The sequence below is a fragment of the Pseudorca crassidens genome, chromosome Y (assembly GCF_039906515.1).
Source record: "Pseudorca crassidens isolate mPseCra1 chromosome Y, mPseCra1.hap1, whole genome shotgun sequence".
Taxonomy (NCBI): domain Eukaryota; kingdom Metazoa; phylum Chordata; class Mammalia; order Artiodactyla; family Delphinidae; genus Pseudorca; species Pseudorca crassidens.
The window spans coordinates 2,101,483-2,125,405 of NC_090318.1; the positions used below are offsets into that span (position 1 = coordinate 2,101,483).

The following is a 23,923-nucleotide window of genomic DNA, read 5'->3' on the forward strand; positions in this document are numbered from 1 at the left end:
GGGGGCTGCCAGGCGTGGTGCACTTTTTCTGTCTCTCTTTCTTTTTAAATATGTTTCCTGTTTTGATCGAACACGGAACTTTTTTTTTCTTTTTGAAGATGATATTATTTTATTTTATTTTTGGCCATGCCGCACAGCATGTGGGATCTTAGTTCCCTGACCAGGGATTGAACCCGTGTCCCCTGCATCCCTGCATTGGAAGCGCAGAGTCTTAACCACTGGACTTCCAGGGGAGTCCCTTGATGCCCTTTTTTTTGGATGCCCTCTTATAGATGGGTACACGGAGGCACAGAGGTGTTCCATCATTTGTCTGAGGTCCCATTGCTGGGAACATGCACAGGCAGGAGAGGTGCGAGGAGGGACGGGAAAGGTAGTGAGGTCTGGATCAGGGTGCGTCGGTGTGAAGATGTTGTGCAGCTGGCCCAAGTCCTGGGTAGTTTGTTAAATGCATGGACCACCCCCTCACACCCCAAACCACCAGCAGCTGTCGGCGTGAGCGAGTTCACGAGGTCCCCAAACACTTCCTGCAAGGCTGTCAAGCTGCTTGTTACCAAGGCTCCGGAAGAGCAGACTATCGCTATGGTGAACGTCACTTAACCGTTCTTATAATGACTAAACTGTGTGTATAACATAAAATGAGAATTTGATTACAGTCCGAGGCATAGGAGTTTACAATGCGGCGGTGTCAGATTTCCAGTGTATTGAATTACCTTTCGCTATCAAACCTGGATGCACTTGAAGGACCATGAGACCAAGACAGGTCTTCGAAAAGCTGATAGAAGCAGAAATGGAAACTCCAGGGGCTGCTTGTCGTGTTTGGTTTGTTGAGAAAAAAAATCTATCTATCTACCTTTCTATCTAACTACCTGCCTATCTATCTACCTACCTATCTATCTTCTGTCTATGTATCTATCTATCAACTATCTAATATCTATCAACTATCTATCTACCTACCTACCTACCTATCATCTACCTATCAACCATCTAACATCTATCAACTATCTATCTACCTATCATCTATCTATCAACTAACTCTCTAACATCTATCAACTATCTATCATCTAGCTAGCTAGCTATAATGCAGGTATAACTCTAGATTTTGTATATATATATACATATATATATATTTCCTTATATTCCCTTTTTCCTGTGTATCTATTGTATCCTGGGTATACATTACCATTTTCCTGTATCTGTATTATACAGTGGCTCTGAAATCCCCTTCTACATGTATTGTATCTTCTTCTCTTATCAGACAAGACTCCTTTTCTACCTACAGACTAAAAAAGTACCGGCATCCCTTGGTATTTGAGGGGGATTAGTTCCAGGACCCCCTGGGACACCAAAATCCATGGTTGCTCAAGTCCCTTATATAAAATAATGTCATATTTGCATATAACCCACGCACTTCCTCCCGTAGACTTTATTATTTTTAATTTTTATAAATTTATTTTATTTAGTTAGTTTTGGCTGCGTTGGGTCTTCGTTGCTCCGTGCGGGCTTTTCCCTAGTTGCGGCGAGTGGGGGCTGCTCTTCATTGCGGTGCACGGGCTTCTCATTGCGGTGGCTTCTCTTCCTGCAGAGCACGGGCTCTAGGCGCGCAGGCTTCAGTAGTTGTGGCTCGAGGGCCCTAGAGCACAGGCTCCGTAGTTTGCGGCACGCGGGCTCTAGTTGAGGCGTGCAGGGTCGGTAGTTGCAGCACGTGGGCTTAGCTGCCTCGCGGCACTGGGATCTCAGTTGCCAGGCCAGGGATCGAACCCACGTCCCCTGCATTGGAAGGCGGGTGCTTTACCACTGGACCACCAGGGAAGTCCCCTGAAGTATATAGTATTTTTAAAGACAATGGAGCCAGAGTCAAAAGGGGCACCTTAAATTTGCCTGAAGGAAGTCGGGCTTTGTTCCCTGGGAGTCCTGCTTCAGCTGGGTGAAATCCCTCAAGGACATGAATGTCCTACCCATGTATGGCGTGCAAAGTGGCTTAACCTGTGACGCTGGTTCCGGAAGGACTGGCTTCAATTAACCCACGCTTCAGATGAAGCCTGTAAATTCCTCTGTAAAGGAGTGGAAAGCAATTGTCTTGAAGGGCAGCCGTTCGACACTGGACGGAATAATAAAATCTAAGATCCTGCCTGCCTGTGGGGGGTGGGATTCTTGTCCCCTGATGGACCCACTCAAAGGTAATTAAATTCAGCACCTATAAATGCTGCTGCTAGCGGCTGTCATTGGTGACAGGGCTTTAGATAGTAATCAGTTTTCCCCCCTCTTCTCAGAGCTAGCCTGGGGCTGGTTTTCTCCTTCAGAGGGACTAATTCAGGGGTTAGTTAGTGGGAACTGGGACATGTGCCTCTATCGTGGTCGCCTCCGCCGTGGATGCGTGGTGGGTTTTTTCTAGTGCATGGTGTCCTCCTCAGCGCCGTGTCATGATTATTCCAACAGCTCTGCCCTTTGCAAAAATTCCCTTTGTCCTGTAGGCTTGTGGGTCTGAGAAGTTCAGGGAAGCAAACTCTGATACAAAGCATCTTAGAATCTTGCTGGGGTAGAATTTGACTGGGGAGGGAGGGGATGGGTTACTAGAGATAAGGAGAGAATTCCTCCAAGTGCCACTCAGGTGGTTTCGTCTCAAAATCCCTCCTAAATAGCTTTGTTCTTGGAGGGTAGGGGTTCTTGGGTATGGTGCTAAGACCTCCCACCCGGCAGCATGAGTCCTTTTCAACGCCCATCTCCAGGACGTCATCAATGGGTGACCAGCCTTATGATCGCAGACCCCACGCGGCTCCTTTCCCCTCGGGGTTTACAGAGCCCAGAACATGTGGGATCGATTAGCAATGGCCGAGCCAGCTAAACTAAGCAGATCAGAAACACGTCTTATGTTCCCAGCCCCGTCCTAGTGGAAGTAGTTGCCCTGGGGAGCTGCATCCCCCCTGCCCCCCAGCTCCACCGAGGTTGAACCTCTGAATCAGCAGCGTCCACCTGAGTGATGTCCCTGGCAGGGCTGCACCCGGTGGGGCTACGATTTGAAGCACGTGGGGAGGGTCTGGGCTGCAGCCCCTCTGGGGCTAAACCACTGGCCTGCGGGACTGGATCGTCACCAAGCCCAGGGTAGGGGAGCGCCTCATACTGGGTGCGGTCGCCGGCTCTGTGCATGAGTCATGCCCACGGGCCTCCCAGCAGCGCCACAGCTAGGGACAGCTTCCTCCACGACCTCTCCTCATCAGAAGCATCTCCACACGGAAGGAGGCTGCTGGAAAGAGAAGGGGACACAGAATGGGGTTAGGGCAGAGTGGAGGGACTTGGCTGTTCTCAGAGCCCCAGACGGCGCTCCCTGGCTTCCGGCCGTAAGAAGGCCAGCCGGCAAGGCTACCACATCCCCAGAGACGACCCAAGGCCCTTTTGGAAAACAGCTCCCGCCCAGCCCCGTGGGTTGTGCGATGGATTCGGGAAAGGCCGGGAGGAGACACATAACAGAGGCTTTGATCATCTCAGAACAGGGGGTGGCCTGACGCTCAGGTTGGAGGACACTGTGTAGGTGCTTCTTCACGGGACGCCTGGAACTCCTGGGAAGAGCCTGGTGAGAGTTACCTGTAAACTGCCAACTGGCGATGAGAATGCAAATTCCGGAGCTGCCCTTGTAGCTGAGGGGCACTGGGGGCCCTGCACCGGTATCTGTCCTTTCAAACTGGAGGGAGGGTCAGCCACAGCCCCACTGGCAGCCCTGGAAGGGATGTGTCTTCAGAGTCCCCAAGGCTGACGCTGATTCCTGTCACCCAGCCCCTGCACAATGAATGACCCAGAGCAGAGAGTGGCCAGCTTGTCCCCAAAAGAGGACCTGGCAGAAGCTGGAGGGACACAGACCCTGGCCAAAGAGAGGGGCGCTGAGGACAGATGCGGGACCTCCCTGTGTTAGAGACGGCTCTCCGGGGTTTGGCCTCTAAACGCACTGAGCCCCGGCCTCCAGTCCGGACCCTGAGGCTGCCGGCGGATGCCCTCTGACCTCAGCTCCTCTGCCGTCCAGTTTCAATTATATTGAATTGTATAATCTACGGATTCTGCCTCAACAGAGCTCTTTTCAAAAGCTCTTTTTGATCAGCCAAAGATGAGATACAAGTTGGTCAGGAGCTCAGAGGTTTTCTGATTGGGCTTCCCTAGTTTTAGAGGCAGCGAAAGTGATGGGTGGGATGTGTGTGGGAAGAAGCCCTTAAACTGGCAGGAAAGGAACACTCAGCTCGTTAAAAAGGTTTTGTGTGTTTTTTGGAGATAAAATTCACAGGCATCAGAGTCACCCTGTGAACGCTTTGAAAGTGAATAGTGCAGACATGTTTGTCCAGCATGTTCACAATGTTGTGCGACCATCACCACCATGGAATGCCAGAATGTTCATATCACCCCCATAAGGAGCCCCGTACCCGTGAGCAGTCGGTGCCAGTCCCCCCGACTCACTTGTTATCCACCCAAGTTTCTCCGAGTTGAGCTTGTAAGAAAACTGAAATCCAGCCTCCGCTTCTCTCCAGACCCCAGACTTCCTCATAGTATTTTTAGCAATTCTGAAACTCGCACGCCAACAAAATATCTGGGCCCCTGAACACTGGGAGGGAGCCGGGGTTGAAATGTTTGGGAAATGCTTGCGGGGGTGTCACGGAGAGGCGAGGGCAGCGCGATTCTGGGCCTCAGTCCAAGATGCATTCCGTCTTAGCCATAAAGGAAGATATCCACAGTTCCAGCCACAGAGCCGCCACTGAACCGCATTTCCCAAAGGCATCCCCTGAGGTGTAAACTGGGGCCAGAGTGTCTCCCGGTGCGTAAACCACTATCTTCCACACGGCTCACGTGTCACCTCCTCCAGGCAGACCTCCAGGTCGTCTCACACAAGACGTGCAATTGCCCCCGCTGCCTTGTGGTCCCCGCTACACCCTGTCCCCACCTTTAGGGATATTCACGGGTCCCTCTCCCCTAGAGAACCAGGAAGCAGGGCTAGTGTCATGGAAGGTCCCGTCCCCACTGGGTGACGGTGTGCCTCGATCAGAGTCGCAGTTCGTAAATGTTTGCAGAATGCACGGGTGCTTTGGCTTTCCAAGACGTCTATGTGCTTTGCTCGAGGCAGCCGAGATCCCAGGAGCATCTCCCTCCTGTTTAAGACGGGGATACCAGGAACTTCCCTGGTGGCGCAGTGGTTAAGAATCTGCCTGGCAATGCAGGGGACACGGGTTCGAGCCCTGGTCCGGGAAGGTCCCACATGCCGCGGAGCCACGAAGCCCGTGCGCCACAACTACTGAGCCTGCGCTCCAGAGCCCGCGAGCCACAACTACTGAGCCCACGTGCCACAACTACTGAGCCCGCGTGCCTAGAGCCCGTGCTCCGCAACAAGAGAAGCCACTGCAATGAGAAGCCCACGCACCGCAGCAAAGAGTAGCCCCCGCTCGCTGCAGCTAGAGAAAAGTCCGCACGCAAAAACAAAGACCCGGCACAGCCAAAAAAATAATTTAAAAAAAATTTTTTTTTTCCTTTTTTTTTTTTGCGGTACGCGGGCCTCTCACTGCTGTGGCCTCTCCCGTTGCGGAGCACAGGCTCCGGACGCGCAGGCCCAGCGGCCATGACTCACGGTCCCAGCCGCTCTGCGGCATGTGGGATCCTCCCGGACCGGGGCACGAACCCGTGTCCCCTGCATCGGCAGGCGGACTCGCAACCACTGCGCCACCAGGGAAGCCCCTAAAAAAATTATTTTTAATTAAAAAAAAAAAGATGGGGATGCCATTGGCAACAACATGGATGGATCTAGAAATGATCATACTAAGTGAAATAAGTCAGACAGAGAAAGACAAATACCATACGGTATCACTTATACGTGGAATGTAAAAAATAATACAAATGAACTTATTTACACAACAGAAACAGACTCACAGACATAGCAAACAAACCTATGGTTACCAAAGGGGAAAGCGGTGGGGGGGGGGAGAATAAATTAGGAGTTTGGAATTAGCAGATGTCAACTATTGTATATAAAATAGATAATTAGCAAGGACCTACTGTACAGCACAGGGAACTGCATTCAATATCTTGTAATAACCTATAAGGGAAAAGAATCTGAAAAAATATATATATGTATAACTGAATCACTTTCGCATACAGCAGAAACTAACACTATATTGTAGCTTAACTATACTTCAATAAAAAAAAAAAAAGGACGGGGGTGCCGTCATCTTCCTTCGGAGGCGTCTTTGGTGAGGGGCCCAGCCTGCCAGGAGAGCCAAGATGTTGGCTTGACAAATACACCACAGGGGAAGTGGAGAGAGAGAGGGGGACTTTGGTCTTCCGCTGACCTCAGGGTGGGTGCTGGGCTTGACCTTTACACCAGGGGGGATGTCTGGGCAGGTGGGGCCAAGGGGGTGGAGACAGGTGTCAGGGGACCCTGCCGGTCCCGTCGCGGTGTGACCTAGCGCCCTGTCTCCCCACAGGTCAAGGTGACTTTGATTTGGCCGACGCTCTCGATGACCCCGGTAAGTGCCCGTCTTCTCTAGGAGATGCTGTGCTTCGCAGCCTCTGTCAGCTCTGTGGTGCCTCGGGGCTGGGGGTGGCGGGGATTCCGAATTCCAGGCAGTGAGAGCTCTGTTTTTCACCTAAGACACAAGCCCCGGGAGATGGACCTTCACATCCGGCCTTAGCTGTGGGGCTCAGTCTTATGTCTTGGTAGGTCTGAGCTCCCCAAGCCAGCGGTCCGCGCATACCCTGGAGGGTTTTCCTTCTCTTAAATGTGGTTCACCTCTACTCGCGGGGCATCTACGACTTGGAAGACCCCCCCTACACCCCACCTGTGTGTGGCCACTACCCTTGAGGTCAGCTGGACCTTCTTGCCAGCAGAAAGGCTGACTGTACATCTCCTGGGCCCGGGAGGAAGGTCTGGATTAAGGCTCACAGTCAAGCTGGGTGGCAGGAGCGTTCAGACCTAGGGGCTTGGGGAGGAAGGAAAGGTTGTGACCTGCAGGCACAGTGGGAGGAAACATCAGTGCTTGTCTACTCAGAAAAATCAGCTTCTCCTGTCATCAGGAGAACCCCCGGTCCCTCATCGCACATCAATTACGGTGGATTTTCCGAGAAGTAAAGAAGGGACGTGATCACCAGACCCACTCAACTTAAAAAAGGATGACAACCAGGGCTTCCCTGATGGCGCAGTGGTTGAGAGTCCGCCTGCCGATGCAGGGGACAGGGGTTCGTGCCCCGGTCCAGGAAGATCCCACATGCCGTTTAGCGGCTGGGCCCGTGAGCCATGGCCGCTGAGCCTGCGCGTCCGGAGCCTGTGCTCCGCAACGGGAGAGGCCACAGCAGTGCGAGGCCCGCGTACCACACACAAAAAAAAGAAGCTTGAGAACGAGGGGACAGGGTGGCCTCCAATAGCAGCCTCTCACCACTTCTCCACTTATGAGCCGGGGGGCGACACTCAGCACTTCTGTGCTCTCAAAGGAGCTGCTTTTTAAAATGAAAACACACCTTAGGAATCATAGAATTTTAACAATATTTCTTCTGTAGAGAATGGCATTTTGAAAGATATTCATTATCTAAGTTTTTACATTTCTGATATGTTGGAATTTTTACTACGTATTATTTTGTAATCAGAAAACTTGCAGACATGTAAGAAATAGAAAGAACAAAATAATGGAGGCAAGACCTGCTCCCTCCGCAGTTTTCCCCAACTGACTGAGGCTTTTGCTAGTGGTAACCGTGACAGAGCAGATATGAGATTATTGTCAGAGCACCAGACAAGCGTAGTGATGCAGGTCAAAGCTGACACGCTGCTTCCCCCGTCTGACTGCAAGGGTGAAGGGCTCAGTCCTTCCCAGAGTGGACCGGCTGCGAGCTCAGGGTTATAGGAGGGCCAGTGGTTGCAGCCACACTGCGGGGCATTGGGAGGTACCGCCCCACATTCAGCCTGGGTGGTTGGCACAGGGTCTGGGATGGATAAAGACGGAGCACGCCCAGGGTAGGGCACACGCAGCTGAGGACTGTGGTGCAGAATCATCGGAGGCGTTTTATCGATTCAAAAACGTCATCAACCTGTGAACTGGCAATTCCCCTCCTAGGAAGAAAGGGAAGGATTGAAAGGAGAGACTCAGACGCATACGTGTTTACAGCGGCGTAACTCATCATCGCCAAAAGGCAGAAGCCACCCACGTGTCCATGGACGGATGGATGGAGAAACAGCCTGGGGTCCAGGCACACAGTGGAATGTGACTCAGCGATGAAAAGGCGTGAAGCTCTGACCCAGGCTACCGCGTGGATGGACCTTGAACCCACGATGCTCAGTGAGAGAGGGCTTTCTGCAGAGAGGAAGGACCCTGTCCACTGTGCACCCGGCAGTTCCAACCTCCCTCACCCTTGTCAGGGGCCACCCCTCGGAGCACCTTCTCCCAACCTCTTCCTCCTGCCCCTGTCTGCCCACCCACACTGCACCCCCCAGACTCACTGAGCCTGGCAGACAGGTACGCTGCACTTGATGCCCCGTCCATGAGTGCTGACCTCAGGGAACCGAAACCACCTGGGAAGCTGTGGACCACCGCGTTTACACACCCCCGGCAACAACAGGCACTCCGCAAACTTTTGTCACGTGAAGAAACACGTGCAAGAAAGTGAGAGAAGCATCGTCCTGGAACCGGGGGAAGCTTCTCTCCAGATCTGCCTTCAGCCGCCCTACCTCTGCTCCGCAGGCACGTTTGTGGGGCACCAGCTCTGCGCCCCCTGCCCTGGAGGCTCTTTGCTCAGTCGGTCCTCCTGCTGGCGTCCCAAATCTCGCTACCTCACCTCCTGCAAGGCTCAGATGAAACTTACTTCCTAAGGAGCTTAGCCGACCACCCCAGGAAAGCTTTGCTCCCCCAGCGGGACCTCTGCATAGCTCCCGTGGAGACTGGTGGGCGTGGGTTTTAAAGATGCTTTTGTTCTCCCCCCGCCCCGAATACAGAGTGGAATTTGTGTTCATATCATGTCTGTGTTAGCGCCTTGAAATTCTCATTGTTTATTAGGGCATTAACGATTCTTTCTTGGAGCTGCACGTAAATCCTCGAAGCATACTGAATGTATGTCCTCTCTGTCCACAGAGCCCACCAAGAAGCCGAGCTCAGGTGAGGGACTACCTGGCTGCACAGAAATGAGGCTGCGCCCCTGAGATGAGGTTTTGGAAGGTGTTTCTAGGGACGTGGAGTGTGTGAAAGAGGGGCAGGTGTTTAAAGCAAAGCCTAGTCCTTGGGGAACTAGAAATCAAAATCACAGTGAGACATCATTCCTACTAGGACTGCTAGAATCAAAATATGGCGATACCAAGTGTCGCTGAGGGTGTGGAGACATTGGAGCCTTCGTGCGTTGCTGGTGGGGATAGACAACGGTGCAGCCTCAGCGGAAAACAGTCTGGCAGCTGCTCAGAAAGCTACGTATAGAATTTCCCTATGACGCAACAGTTCTACTCCTGGGTATAGACCCAAATGAACTGAAAACAAGGATTTCAACAGAAACACGCACACTTAGGTTGATTGTGTATAATTCCTACGTTAGTCCAGGAGAGAAAAATTGAGAATAAAGTTGATGAAAAGAAGGATAAAGTTGATTGAATGAAGAATAAACTTGATTAACTAAATAGAGAAAAATGAAGAATCAGCTTGATTAAATGGAGAATAAAATAAACTTGATTGAATGAAGAATAAAGCAAACTTGATTAACTAAGTAGAGGTCCAGAAATTTGAAAAAAGAAAAGAAAGGAAAAAAAATAAAATAGTAGGAATAACGTAACGTTAATTACTGTAAATGTAAAATGATTTAATGACTGTTAAAAGACAGGGCTTAAAGCACTTTTAAGTCGGTTATATGCTATTAAACAAAGTGAAAGTAAATGTTTGCGTGAAGAGTTGGAGGCAGATACCGGAGGGAAGTGGCATCACGTAGCAAATGTCGCACAAAATAATCTTCAAGGCATGAACAGTTTTTTGGGTTTTTTGGTTGTTTTTTTTTTTGCGTACAATGTAAAGGCTAAACAGTTCCTTTTGTAACTGTGTGTATGCAGTTTTTTCTTTAAGTTCTACGTTCCGAGGTTTTCCTTCTAGCGGCTAAATGATTTTTAGCGGCTCGATGGTGATCTGTGAGCAGCAACTGTGAATCAAATACAAGATCTAGTTCTTATTTTATAGGCTGCTACTGACGGAAGGACATTCTTCTCTTCCAAACATGCAGTGTTGTCTTCCCCACAGATATCTACCCAAAGCCCACGCCTCCCCACCAGCCACAGCCCGGAAATCCCGACAACAGTGGAAGTAAGAAAGTTCGTTCATTTCAAAGCAAGTTTGATGAAAGGTGCCTCTTTTTTTTTTTCCTTTTAACTATGAGTTTTCATCTGACTGCTTCTGAAGTAAGAACCAAGTCAGCTTTTATGGGGGCGGGGGGGGAGCAGTTTGCATCATTTTATTTCCTCGTTGCTCAGACACTTGGAGAATACTGAGCATTTGGGGACGTCGTGCATTACTGTGCTGCAATTTTAATCAGGCTGGAGGACGAGTCTTCTTCTAGCTGTTTCCGTGGTTCCTAATAAGTTCCCTTGCACTGTGCGTTTTAGGTCATTTATCTTCAGTTTCTCCTTTGTTTTAAAAGCTTGGCAGACACTGCGCCTATAGATCACTTTAAAAAAAAGGGGGGGGGGCCGGGAGGGGGGTAATATTAGCCAATAGCCCATAAAGTCCTCAGCAATTCAAAAACCCTAAAGACCTAAAAGCTGACCAGGCAGAGGTGACCAGTGACACTGGCCAAGTTGAGAGCTTGCGGAAGCTTCCTGGAAGCTTGGTGTGGCCTTGGGATGGGTGGAAATTCATCTCCTCGGCGGTGGTGATGGCCATGGTGAGGGAGATGTCATGAAAAGTAAGACGTAAGGTTCTACGAAGCTGTTACCTAATTGCAAAGCAGCCCAGGCCACTAACTGCGTTCGTTAATGGACGCTTACGTCACTACTTTGTCATCCTTGATACCGAAACTTGGCTTCTGTACAGCGGTGCCAAATTGAATCTCAGAGACAGAGTTTCAGGTGAAGTAGAAAAGAATAGCTTCGTTGCTTTGCCCGGCAAAGGGGGACACAGCGGGCTGCTGCCCTCATAACTGTGTCCCTGGGCTTCCCTGGTGGCGCACTGGTTGAGAGTCTGCCTGCCGATGCAGGGGACGCGGGTTCGTGCCCCGGTCCAGGAGGATCCCACGTGCCGCAGAGCGGCTGGGCCCGTGAGCCATGGCCGCTCGGCCTGCGCGTCCGGAGCCTGTGCTCCGCAACGGGAGAGGCCACAACAGTGAGAGGCCCGTGTACCGCAAAAAAGAAAAAAAAAGTGTCCCTACCTGGGGTGGGATTCGGTGAGGAGTTTTATAGCAATGGTTCAAAGGGTGGGGCTGCTGAGAAGGACCAGGGTGTCTGCAGGGCCTGCACTCCTTCAGTCTAGACGTCACCTGGGCTCAGGTGCTCTCCTGATGGGCTTCTGTGCTTCTCAGAGGTTATCAAACTGTGGCCTTCTCTTTGGAATGAAGAATGTCTTATCAAGTAGTTAACATCGTCCATTTGTTGGGGTTTTCAGTATCTGACAAACAGTATGGTCACGTGTATCCCTTGAGGGGAAACCAGGACCTGCCCCCAGGCTGCACTATTGTGTCTTCACTGCTCCTCCCTTGTCTCTGCATCCCCTCCCTTCCCTGATTGGCAACTGTGAATCTGCCCTGTTGGAACTCAGGGAAGGTCATGGGGGCTGAAGGAAGCCTATTTCCTGTAATCAAGAAACGGGGGACACAGGTAGGCTTTTGTGCCCAGGAGCTCCACAGGGCCCTGCTCGGTTTCATCCCCTTTCGTTTTTTTTTTCCCCTCCAATTTTAACATCCCAGCTCCATCGATTCCTTTCTTGTAAAAATCCCTCCCAGCCTTTTCAACAAACTGTTGTCCAGTGGAGCGCTGTTGTTCTACAAGGTGCCATGGAAATTCCTCCTGGGGAGCGTTTCTTGCTGCAGGCTATTTGGGGATCTCGGGTTAAACGTATTCCCATGGGCTTCCCTCCTACGGGGTCCAGAGGATGTTGGATGCTGGCCATCCTGTAAGATGAGTCACCAGGACCAGGGTGACTCACCCACCCCAGGGCGTGGGTAGCAAGCCTCATGCTTGGGAGGGGTCCCTCTGTGACTCAGGGTTCCAGCAGCTGACACATTCCAAACGAGAGGAAGGTTGCTTTCTGGCCTTTGTTTTCAAGCTCTGCTAAAACCCAGTGGGGAGATGCCTTTACAATGGTACCCCCAAATAACGAATTTATATTTGATACGAGTTATATGGCTTTTGGTATCAGCCTGACTGTCCCTTAGAAGCTAGTTCTGCTGATGGTTTATTGTGTATTGGGGAACACGTCTTGATTAAGGGGTTTTGGAACACTGATGAGACTCAGTGAGTATACTTTCTGCCTGACCCGTTTGGAACGATTCATAATGAAATGATAAAACGTGTAGAAACAGGGACGCAGCAAACGCAACACAGACAGCAAACGAAGAGGGGAAAGAACTTGATTAGAACTTAAGTATGGAAACAGCGACACAGGAGTAGACGCTCTCCTTAAATTTCACGCTTGCCCTCTGGCTCACCCAGGTCCTGCGTGTGTCTCTTGAGAAGAAAGGTGAGTCATTGAAGGCAGTGGTGAGCAGTCCCTTGAATACAGGGTGTTCTGGAACATTCTGCTGTGCAAGAAAGTCTCTGCAGGTGGAATGGGAGATCCTGGCAGAGACAGTGTTTTGTGCCAAGGCTCTGGGGCAGGAAGCTTGGGCTAAGTTTGAAGGGCAGATTAAGGGCATTTGTGACAAAAGTTAAGATTAAGTCCAGTGAGGGGACGTACACACGCACAGCAGGAAGGGTAACACGTCATCAAAAACGTGAGATGCTTCTGTCCTGGTATTGATGACGGGCTCTTGCAAACAACGTGACGTTTGCGATAACGCTAAACATTGGAACGTTCACAGGGCAGCGTCTGCCAGATTCTTTTCAGGAATCCGTGAACTTGCTTTCAGAACCAGAGGAGGAGGTTCTGGGCGCCAAGGTCAACACGGTGTTTAAAGCTTTGGAGATGCTGAGTACCAGAGGCTCTGTGAAGGCGACAAACAGCAAATATAAACAAGCCGGAATGTCATGTTGTATTTCGGCCTTCTGTATTGTGTGAACGGTTCGTTGCGGGAAGATGTCATTCTTTTCCTAACATCACCTTGGTGTTTTCCAACAGATATCTATCCAAGGCCAAAGCCACTGCCACGTCCCCAGCCTGGCAGCTCTGACAACGGTGCAGGTGAGTACTGAGACGCCTTCCGGAAGCATTGGGAGGGATGCAATGGACTGTCTCGGCATTCTGTCCTCGGGCGCGTTTGAAATACGCAGAGGTTCTTTAACAAGGAGTCCACCTGCTGTTACCAATCTCTCTGTTGACGGAGGATGCATTTTGTTTTGTTTGGGCTGAAAGAATGCAATGCGCCCCAAAGACATCTCACGTCACTATGGAGGAAGGGGATTCTCTGTGTCCTTGGTTGCCCTGTTTTGGGTGTTCCGTTGAGTTTTGCTTCCCCTGTCAAGAGCCGTTTGGGGCCACGTGGCCTGAGTTCCCACCATAGATCGAGTGACGTGTTGGGAATCCATGCACCTGGGGGAGGACCGCTCGGGAAGGGATGCTGGCTCATGGTGGTGGGAGAATCGCAAGAATTCCATGGCTTGGCCAGACACGTGTGCCGACGGGTGGGTGCTGGGCAAAGCTCAGCTCTACAGGCATCCTCATTTCCAGCTGTTTGGGCGATGGGGAGTTCCCCTGTTTCCGATTCGCTTGAGATATTATTCGAACGTTGAATTCCTAGGGTGCAAAACACCATTGCTTACGCCCAGCCAGACAGCCTTCAGAGAGATCCAGGCATCCTTTCTCCCCTGCAGGTTTCAGCTTGGGGTGGGGGGCATGTCTGTCTCCAAGACCTGACCTCTAGATCCTAAGCTGTGATCCTTTCTCTGCGTCCCTTTGCGCTGCAGCAGGAGATCATGTTACACTTTGTAACGTGCCATGCCATGCAATTGTGGTTAATTTATTTCCTTGAGTTAGAATGAGAAGTACACACACACACACACACACACACACACACACACACACGCACGCAGGGATTTTTGCCTTTCCTCCACTGATGCATCCCCAGAGCCAGAAGCCAGACATGGCACACAGTAGGTCCTGTAAAGCTCAGTTGCATGACGGCGACGGAGGGCTCACCCCTAAACCCCTTCGTCAGGACACATATACCCTCCACGGTGTGGTTGACTTGAAAGGTCTAACGGCCCCGCCTCCAAAAGGCTGTGCTCTTTGACTGACAGCGTCCAGCAAGATGTTCCTAAGGGGTTCTCTCAAAGCTGTTCTCTGTTCCAAGATGTTTCAGGAGACACCCTTTTATCGTTATTATTATTAATTATTATTGGCCACGCGTCACGTGGGATCTCATGGAAAATTGTATCCGAGCGAGATTTGAGGGTGATCACCCAGGTAGAGCATCTCAGAAAAGTCTGAGAGCTCTTCCGCCCCGTTTGGAAGTCAAGGCCCACTTCTGTAAGTTTTTTGAGACAGAGGGCTGGACCTCGCAGCATGTACTAGTGACAGGTTACACAATCTAAGCATCACTGTGGCCCCTTACAAGATGGAGAAGGAAGGTTACCTTGTTAGGAGCCGTCTTGCTGGCGCTGGGAGAATGCTGCCGTTTACGGTTGAGCGGATCTTCCTACCGATGGGGGAGGTCCGACCAACGCCTAAGGCAGATACACGATGCACAGCGAGGGGTGGAGAGAGGAGGCCAAAGGGAAGAGAAAATTTCTTAGGTTTAAATGTTTCTTGCGCTGCCATGAAACCTGAATTTTATTTCACATAAAGGACATGGTAAACGACACAGATGAACGGGCAGATGAAGAGACACAGGGCGAGGGGGTCCCAAGTTAGGAGCTTCTGGAATTGGGGTGCCCTGCCTTCCACCGTGTAGATAAATTCACTCACTCGGAAGCTCTCCAAACCCCGTCTCCTGGGCTTTTGCAGAGGCTCTGTCACGTGAGCCTGATGGACTCCTTGGCCACAGGACGGGGTGAGGCTGAAAGCCCCCACCCTCCCATCGCTGGTCGGTTGCCCTGTTTCCAAAAGTCACCTCATGCACATAAACTCAGGTGTGGTTCTGAATAACAAAAGACACCTTTATCTCTTTTGTCACTTCACAAAAGACCCCTTTATCATTCCTATCATTTAGGAAATTCCAAGGGGCTCTGTGTTTGGATTAGGGAGGAAAACCAAATACGTATATTTCTGATGAAAATCACAGTGTCCTGTCTGCAACCTCTTTATAAATCTTGCTTGAGGCTAGGGGTGGAAGTAGCAGGTTGGGGTCCAGGCCCGGCCCGGTGAGAGCCACGCCCCCTCCACCTCCACTGGTCCCGCTCCCCCCCAGCTGTAACGCCTGCATCTCCCCTTCCTAGATCTGTCTGTCCCCACCTGCCCGCTGGGAGGCCAGCTCCGTGAGAGCAGAGGTTTGGTCTGCTCTGCTCGTGGCCATGTCCCTATCAATTTCATGGCGCTGGCAGCAGAAGGCAGCCCGACCAGCTCTTCCGAATAAATGAATGACCGTGTGCTTGTCCCCTTCTAGGTGGAGACGGCTCCCCCTCGTACGGCAACCCACAAGGTAACACACAGGGGCGGGGCAGCCCACCTTTCCAGGAGCGAGCTCTCCACATCACTGTGGGATGAAGTGGGGTAGACGTGTAATGATTTCAACCTGAGGGTGTTCAGGGAGCACCTACTGTTCCCATGCTCGTCTGGAAGCTCCTGAACACACATGTCTGTCCTTCAAGGAGGGGTCCATCCTGTGGGGGTCAGAGAAGGAGGGCGAGGACGGTCCTCAGGCTGCAAGATGCCTTGGAGCTCTGAGAGCAGGGCTGGGGCTCGTGGACCTGCCACTGGGCCACCAATGACGTCCCTTTCATTGACCACTACTGACCGGTAGCCAACATGGAGAGGAGAGGGGAAGTCATGGCGTTCAGCCTTGGAGAGCCCCAGAGGGCACTGCCAGCCCCATCACAGGTGCAGAAATGGGGGCTGTTGTTGTGTGTCCCTGGGAGGATGGGGTCCAGTCTCTTGGTCGTCTGGCGTTTGGGTGGAGGGTGACAGTGAATCTGCCCAGCTGACCCCAAGGCTTTGGGAAGAAGAAGGGTATTGAGGTGTCTTTCCAAGCTTCAGACCCCATCCCCATGCGGAGTCTCAGTACTGCTCTTTGCTGGGTGTAGGGACATTCTGGGGAAGTCCATGGATGCGTCTCTCCTCGCGGGCAGGAGGTAGGGCAGGAGGGGTGCATCTCAGGGCAAGAATCCAGGTCTGACACGTGGTTTGACGGGGTCCACGGCAGGACAGAGGGACTCATCCTAGCCTGGGGCAGAATGGAGGTGGGTAAGGATGCTCCTGGAGGGGACCATCTCCAAGTCCGGGTCTAAAGGATGGGTGGGAGGCAGCCAGGACAGGAGAGGTAGGTGCTGTGCTAGATCGGGCTGGGTACACCCCCGGGAACAACTGTGGTGTATGGGGCCAGGGTGTGGAGTGTGATGGGCAGGGGGCAACACTTGGGACTGGCCAGGCGACCCCATGGGCACGTCTGCACTTTCTACATGCTCCATGGGAAAAAGCCTGCCCCTGTTTATACCTATGTGACGCATGGATCAGAGGGCCAGTGATGGTCAGGGAGATCAGTGTTAAGACCCACTTAGTTCCCAGACTAAAGAGGATGTTGTAGAGACAGTGGACATGGGGATAAGAGGTCAGCCTGGAGGACCATTTGGTAGTCACCATTGATATCACGTGGTTGATTTGTATGGGATGGCAGAGAGGAAAGAGGTGTATCAGTTAGCAGTGCTATGTAACAAAAGAGCCCCAAACGTAGTGATTTTAAACAACCACCATTGATTATGATTATGTGAGTCGCAATTGGGCTAAAACCAGCCCACATCCATCCAAGAGGCCAGGCCCGGCTGGGCCACAAGGCAGCCAGACACGGTACCAGTGAATAAAGAGGAGCATCACAGCTTCACGTCTGCCGGTTCTACTGGCTGAAGACCCAATTCTCAGGATGATGACCTGGACCCCCCCCACCTCCCATGCCACCAAGTCACATGGTAGAGGGTGTGCATGGGGGGTGGGGAGCCCTGGAGAGCGGGGTCCAGCAGGGGACAGGGTGAGACAGCAGCACAAGGGAGGGATAGATCCCTGGGCGCCGTGGTAATGCTCTTCCAAGCATCACGGGAGCCACATCCACGGCATGGCCACTCATCTGTCCCCTACGACACGCTGGGCACTTGCCTGGATCTGATGTAGGACATGGGTGGTTATTTTAGATGGAAGCAACGATTTGTTCTTCTGGGGAAGTGTTGATTTTTGTCCCATCAAGCTTCCATACCTTGGGTTTTGTGCAGGAATACCTAAGCTTCCCTTAAAGCATTGATGTTTGCTCTATGGTTGTGTTCAGAGCCCCAGCGTGATTTGAGGATCGGGCTATCAGGCACTTTTTGGTTAAAAAAAATTTTTTTGCATGAGTGAACATTCTATGTCCCCAAAGCTACAGATTCATCCAAATCCACAAATACATGAAAAAACATATCAAGCCTGTCTTCTGCGCAAAACTGTTGGGTGCCCCAGTCCGGTAAGACTGGTTGGTAAGCTCTCCTGAAAGCAGAATCACTTCCTCAGGCTTCTTGTGTGAATAGGAGGGTGGGGAGGGCCGGGGATGTGATTGCAGAGTTATTTACAACCAGCGGAGTTCCGGCTGGCTGTGTTTTTCACAGACCATCTTACTTTTCTGGGTTCCTGCAGGCAACAGGATAGCAAAAATCGTGTCTCCTATCCTGTGCGGGGTGCTGGTGACCCTGGTGGGGGCAACGGCCCGCTATTTCCAGTACAACAGGAGGTGGAATTGTTGCAGGACGAATGGCAAGTTTCCCTCCCAATTTTATCTTCCCTAAGCATAAAAACCTGATAAGTATATGAATAAATGTAACAAAACAGAAGCAGACTCACAGATACAGAGAACAAACTAGTGGGTCCCAGTGGGGAGAGGGAAGGGGGGAGGGGCAAGATGGGGCAAAGAGATTAAGAGATACAAACTGCTGTGTATAAAATAAATAAGCAACAAGGATATGTTGTACAGCATAGGGAATAGAGCCAATATTTTGTAGTAACTTTAATGGAATACAACCTATAAAAATGTGGAATCGCTCTGTTGCACGCATGAAACGAATAGAATATTGTACCTCGACTATATTTCACTTAAAAAATTACTTTAATAAAATAACAACCAAAACAACTTAGGTCCAATAGACACACTGGCACGTCTTCCCACGAATCATCTGTATCTAGGAAATTTGTTCTTAAGATGAAAAATGTTTCATTTTATTTAGAATTTATTACTTTTCAAAAAGTCCTTGAAGTAGTTTTGTTTTGTTTTTTTAACATAGGCCTTTAGAGCTGATTTGAAACCACACCTAAATGATGGCTTTTAAGATCTCTTCTTGTTATACATTTTTTTTAATTGAAGTATATTTGCTGTACAATATTATATGTTACAGGTGTACAATATAGTGTTTCACAAGTTTTAAGAGTTATACTCCATTTACAGGTATTACGGAATATTGGCTATATTATGTTATAAAATTCTTTGACAGATATACGTTACTTAATTTATGTAACTTAGGTAATGAAAGGCTAAATCCTTTTGAATACAATCTATCAAAAAAGTTCATGCAAAATGCATACTTTGATTTCGTGAGTAAAAGGTTTTGTGTCTGCTTTTGTTTAACAAGGCAATGTGTTTAAAAATATTGCAAATAGGGTTGAAAGCAGTCACCCGCGATGCACCTGTGTGAGCTGTGTTCAAGTGTCACACTCAATAAGTGATAACATATTTTGAATTAAAAAATACTTTCTGGGGTCCTTCACTGGTAATGTTATTTCTGATACAGTCCAGTGTAGACCCCCTTGCATAATGAAGGGATGTTAAAGCTGGGCCTTTATTACGGACCCACGGGGGACTTGAGAGATGCTTTTGAAAAGGTTTTCTCATCTGTAAGATTTGGTTTCACTGCCACAGACCTTACATAAGTAACTTGCTTTTGTTTTCAGTGAACTTTCAATCACAAGGGAGTCGGCAAAGATATTTGGGTGGAGTCTGCAGTGTTTGGACCCTTCTCCCAAAAGAAAACCACAGAAGGACTAAATTGCAAACCTTTCTGTCGAAAGGTGCACAGACCCCAGGGGAAATGGGTTGGGGCCAGGGCTGGGGGCGTGCTGGGACTTTCTGCTTCACCTTTGGGTCCAGGCTTCCGGGTTTGAAGAATTACACGCCCAAGGACGGGTGGGTAGCCGTCCTTGGGAGCAGAGATCCTGTCGCTGAATCGTGAAAGCCCTAAAGACATCGCTAAAGGGAAGATGGGCAGGGGGTGGGTGGAGAGGGGAATGCTTTATTGCAGAAACAGCAGCTCAGATGTTAACTCGGGGTCTCCCAAGGTTTGGTCCTGAGACCAACCATGTCTGAATCTGTCTGTGTTTTGCCAGGGGGCCTCCACCTCCAGGAAGGAAGCTATGAAACAAAAGCCTATTCCAGGAGTATTTTTTTAAGGATTTGGGCGAATTCAAAAACCCAAAACCTACCCTTGGCCTCCCTCTGCTGGTGGGTGGATGGTACTGCGCAACCCCCTGGCCGGGGCGAGCCTTGGTGTACGTAACCCCGGACCCTGAAAGTTTGCGGGGAGGGTGGGGAAACAGATTATGAAGAACAACGTTACTTTCCGGGCAACATGCCTTATCATTACAGAGACACTGTGCATTAATTTCGCTTGCATCTTCGGCCAAACTCTGTAAGCACTTGTGACCCCGGGAGCTCAGGGCTGAAAATGGGCAAGGAAAGTGAGGCATCATCTCAGGCGCAAACGTAAGGGGGTGGAGGGAGCCCCAACGAGCGAAGTCACCAAGATCAATACTATTTTAGTGCCATATTTTTTTAAAAAAATAACAAAATGGCAAACTACAGCCTGCCGGCTTGCTGCCTGTTTATGTCAGTAAAGTTTTACTGCAGCGAGAGGCAAGAGAGGCAAGACTGGAGCCCACGTTTATTTCACGTTTTGATACTATGCTCACAGTGGGCTTTTCTGGGCTTTCATTATGATTTTTTTTTAAAAAACACTGCATTCAAGTATTACGACGTATCCTGGGTTTTTTGGCACCTGCTACAACTTCGCGGCCACTCGCCTCCCCCTATTTGAATTTCTGCAGCAGGGGCAGCTTTTGTTCTTTCTGGTTCATACCCTTCCCGTCTATATGAGGCGGAGGCCCTTTCTGGTTAAAGCAGTGTCCTGTCTTGAAGCTCTCTCCTGCCTTTTTCGGGACTGGATAAAATACACGTCCAGCTGACTTACTTTGCTGTACAGTAGAGACTAATACAACATATTATAAAGCAACTACACTCCAAAAAAAAAAATTCTGTCTGCTTCCTCAATTATCGTTTAATGATAACTTCACCAGGTCCACGAAGGGACCAAACTTGGCTGAGGTTCTGTGAAAGTTAGCGAGCTCAGAGAGTCAAGACGTGCTGTGACATCATTCGGGCACCCCTCCCACAGTGTGCAGGACCGATCCTTGCTGGGTGCAAAACCCGTAAACCGTCTAAGAAATATGGCAGCTTGACCTTCCCTCTGTGGTCCGGTGTTGATGCCCACCATGTGGCCAGGGAATGCCCACTCTCTCCCGAAGGATGGCGGGCACGTACATTGGCCAGCTCTGCAGGGGTTAGGAGCAACGCACAACCTGTGCGTCTGTGTGCAGCCCAGTCCTGGAGCTTGTGTGTCTTGTAGGGGCAGTGATGGGGATGGGGGCCTCTACCATGGCGACAGAGGTCCATGCGCTCAAGGGGACCGTGTGAGCCTCACACTTTGCCTTTATTTCGTCAGATGGACGTAATAGTCACTCCCCGTTTAGAGGTTATGAAGACTAATTCGGCCGCATCCCCCAAAGGGGGATTTCTACAACTAGGAGTGGTCACCCAAAAGATAGAGTTCCTCGATTCACTTAAAATGTTCTAAACCTGAACAGATAGAAAGCAGCAGAAAAGATAGCAGGGCTTTGAGATCAATCTGTAGAGTTTTTTTTTTTCTTTTTTTGCTGGCTATGACATCTTGCGTCCAATCTTTCCTTACAGAACCAGAAAACATCTGAGGCCTTCAAAATCCACCCTTTGCTTTGAGATAAAGGCTCCACCCAGACAAGAACCACCCTCATCACTCCCGTGCCGTGTTCCTTTCCTTCTGGGCTTAAGCAGCTGCCCTGAAGGGTTTTCCCTCCTGTTTGCAATAGACGTGCTACCTAACCAAGAACTCCTAATTCCTCAGACACATCGATCATCATCAGGTAGACAGCTGGGCCTTGGGTTGTAAACTGACTGCTTGGTCTGTTGGTTCCATCGTGAATCCGGACAGAGAGTCCAGCTCTGGGATGAACTCCGAAACTACCTCCTGGTGTGACCTCAGGCCATCGACGTGGTCACAAAGCACAGGGGCAGCAGGGTAGCACCGGGGTCTTGGGCGGGAATGCCATCGGCTTCTAAAAGATGCAGACAGACTGCTGTTTGGGTTTCCAACAAGCTGGGGTGAGAAGATTGACTGATGCCATAAGTTCCTTAGTTATGTCAGGAATCCAGACCTGTTCACCACCGCCCGTGAATCGGGAATGAGTGATTCCCGACACTAACGGCAGAATTTGAACGTTATGTCAGCTCCCAAGAGTATTGTCACCTGCAGAGGATGAGGCTGGATTTGGGAAATTTAAGTGCAAAATCGCTGATGTGGAAACCGTCTCGGGGAAGTGATCATGGGGTGCTTTTTTCCTGTGAAATAGTCCAGTTTCTACATTTTTTTGGAGAACGTGGGGTAGAAATAGAGATTTGCAGATGTTGTGGCTTTTCGTATTATTTTTGGTCTTTGATCCTCTGTGGGTACCAGTTCTTAAGGCGACGGCAGTGCCTTCCCTGGTTTATACTTTTCTGTTTACTGGACGAGATGATCTTCTATCCTCAAATATCTAAAACGCATACTAGCTGTTTGGTTCTATTTTAGTAATGCTTTAGGGGAGAGGGAAAAGGATGGTTTGGGCAGATTAGTAGAGTTTGATTCAACTGAGATGAATGCTGATAGAATTTTAGAGTTTAAATATTAGAACCAAAGAGGAAGCCAGCCCGCTAGAATCTGGACCTCATAAAGAGGACACGTTAACATTCCAAATATTTATGCCTTGAGCTCACCCTTCAGGATTGAGAGCTGGGTCTGCAAAGAGAAGTTGGAAGCAGAAGGCGTTTGCAAGAGCTTCCCCAAAATGGAAAAGAACTTAAAACTAAAGGTCCTGATGAGACGGCTCAGAATTGCATGCCTTCCCGTCCTGGATTTACAAAGATTTGAGCCATTTGAAGACTGTATTTCCTATTTTACTATGAATGTCCTAGGACTCTTCCCAAATCTTGTTAAGCTTCCCCGTAAGTGAGGATGCCCGCTAAACATGCCCGCTAAACATAATTTAACTGTTGTTCAAAAGTGTGTGTATGTACACACACAGATTTACACACAGATGTGCATAAATGGAAGTTAAGCATTTTGAAAGGTAACTCCATCCCTTTTCTGTAACTGTCATGGGCAACTTTTCCTCATTTAAAATACATGTAAGAGAAAAAAAAAATCGGCCTTGTTGGTTGTGTTCTCTTTTCTATATTTTGCACGTATAACCATGAGACAGCGGTGAAAGGGTCAAAAAGTCATGAAGCTACGTAGCTTTGCATGTATCCAGGAAAGCCCTTTCTACTCCGTTGTGCATCCTTTGGGCGCATGGCCTTGGAGGCTTATGGCTGAGATGGTCGCCCCCACCCCCCGCCCCCAGCTCCGATGGACCCAGCAGTTGTTTGAGAACCAGAAGGGCATCTGTCACCTTCCAAAGGAAGAAATGGTGTCCTCAGTACCCTGTGGAAGAAGATGGATTATGAACACCTAAAGAAACATACAGTTGGAGAACAGCGGAATAAACGTCACCCCGATGACAAGAGGAAGATACGGTTAGTGTTCAATGTCGTTTAAATTAAAGTATGTGAATAATGCTGTCTCGGGAAGCCTCTCTTTAAGGCTTTAAGTTCTGGGGATCGAATGTCCAGCATGGTGACTCTAGCTAACCATACTGTATTCTATACGTGAAAGTTTTTAAGAGAGTAGACTTTAAGTATTCTAACCACTAAAAGAAATGGTAATTATGTGACAGGATGGAGGTGTTAGCTAAGGCTGGGGTGGAAATCCTATTGCAGTGTATACACAATGTACACCTTATTGTATATATATTGTATATATCACAATGTACACCTTAAACTTCCGCAATGCTACGTGTCAATTATTATCTCAATGAAGCTGGGGGAAAAAAAAGCTCTTTCTGACATTTTCTTCCGGAAGCGTTTTTTGCTTGGATTCCGTAGGCATCCAGCACTCCGCACGCACAGATGATCATTTCAGTGGCCTTGGCAAGATTTTCTTCTTTCTTTCCATGGCACATTCACTATAAATTTAATATTCTGTGATAGTTCATTTTCTACACACATACATGTATCTGGGGGAGTGCAGCTCACTCAGTGACCATATGTTTCTACCGACGTCATAGAATCTGACTTTCAAATGATGTTTACTCCCGACGGCGGCGAAGCTTGTTCATTTCTGAGACCGTTTCATAGGATCTGCGTGTGCATCTGTTCTTTTATCTTCTTTCGGATAATTTAGTGTAGATTTGGTGGCTTTTTCTTGCAGACATTTGGACGACTCCTTTATCTGAGCTCATCCATCAGT

General features: G+C 49.6%; 1 protein-coding gene across 10 annotated transcripts in view; it reads left to right on the forward strand.

Moving 5' to 3' along the window:
- LOC137217846 (glycoprotein Xg-like) overlaps positions 1-23,459 on the forward strand; it is a 29,827-nt gene extending 6,368 nt beyond the window's left edge. For 2 of the 10 annotated variants that reach the window (XM_067724827.1, XM_067724819.1), the window contains 7 exons: positions 6,450-6,491; positions 9,081-9,104; positions 10,221-10,283; positions 13,248-13,310; positions 15,670-15,705; positions 17,880-17,996; positions 19,185-21,249. In XM_067724827.1, coding sequence (XP_067580928.1) covers positions 6,450-6,491; positions 9,081-9,104; positions 10,221-10,283; positions 13,248-13,310; positions 15,670-15,705; positions 17,880-17,996; positions 19,185-19,462 — 623 coding nt within the window. In that variant the 3' untranslated portion in view covers positions 19,463-21,249. The other 8 variants (XM_067724824.1, XM_067724825.1, XM_067724828.1 and 5 more) reach the window with 8 other exon arrangements.
- The last annotated feature ends 464 nt before the right edge of the window (positions 23,460-23,923 follow it).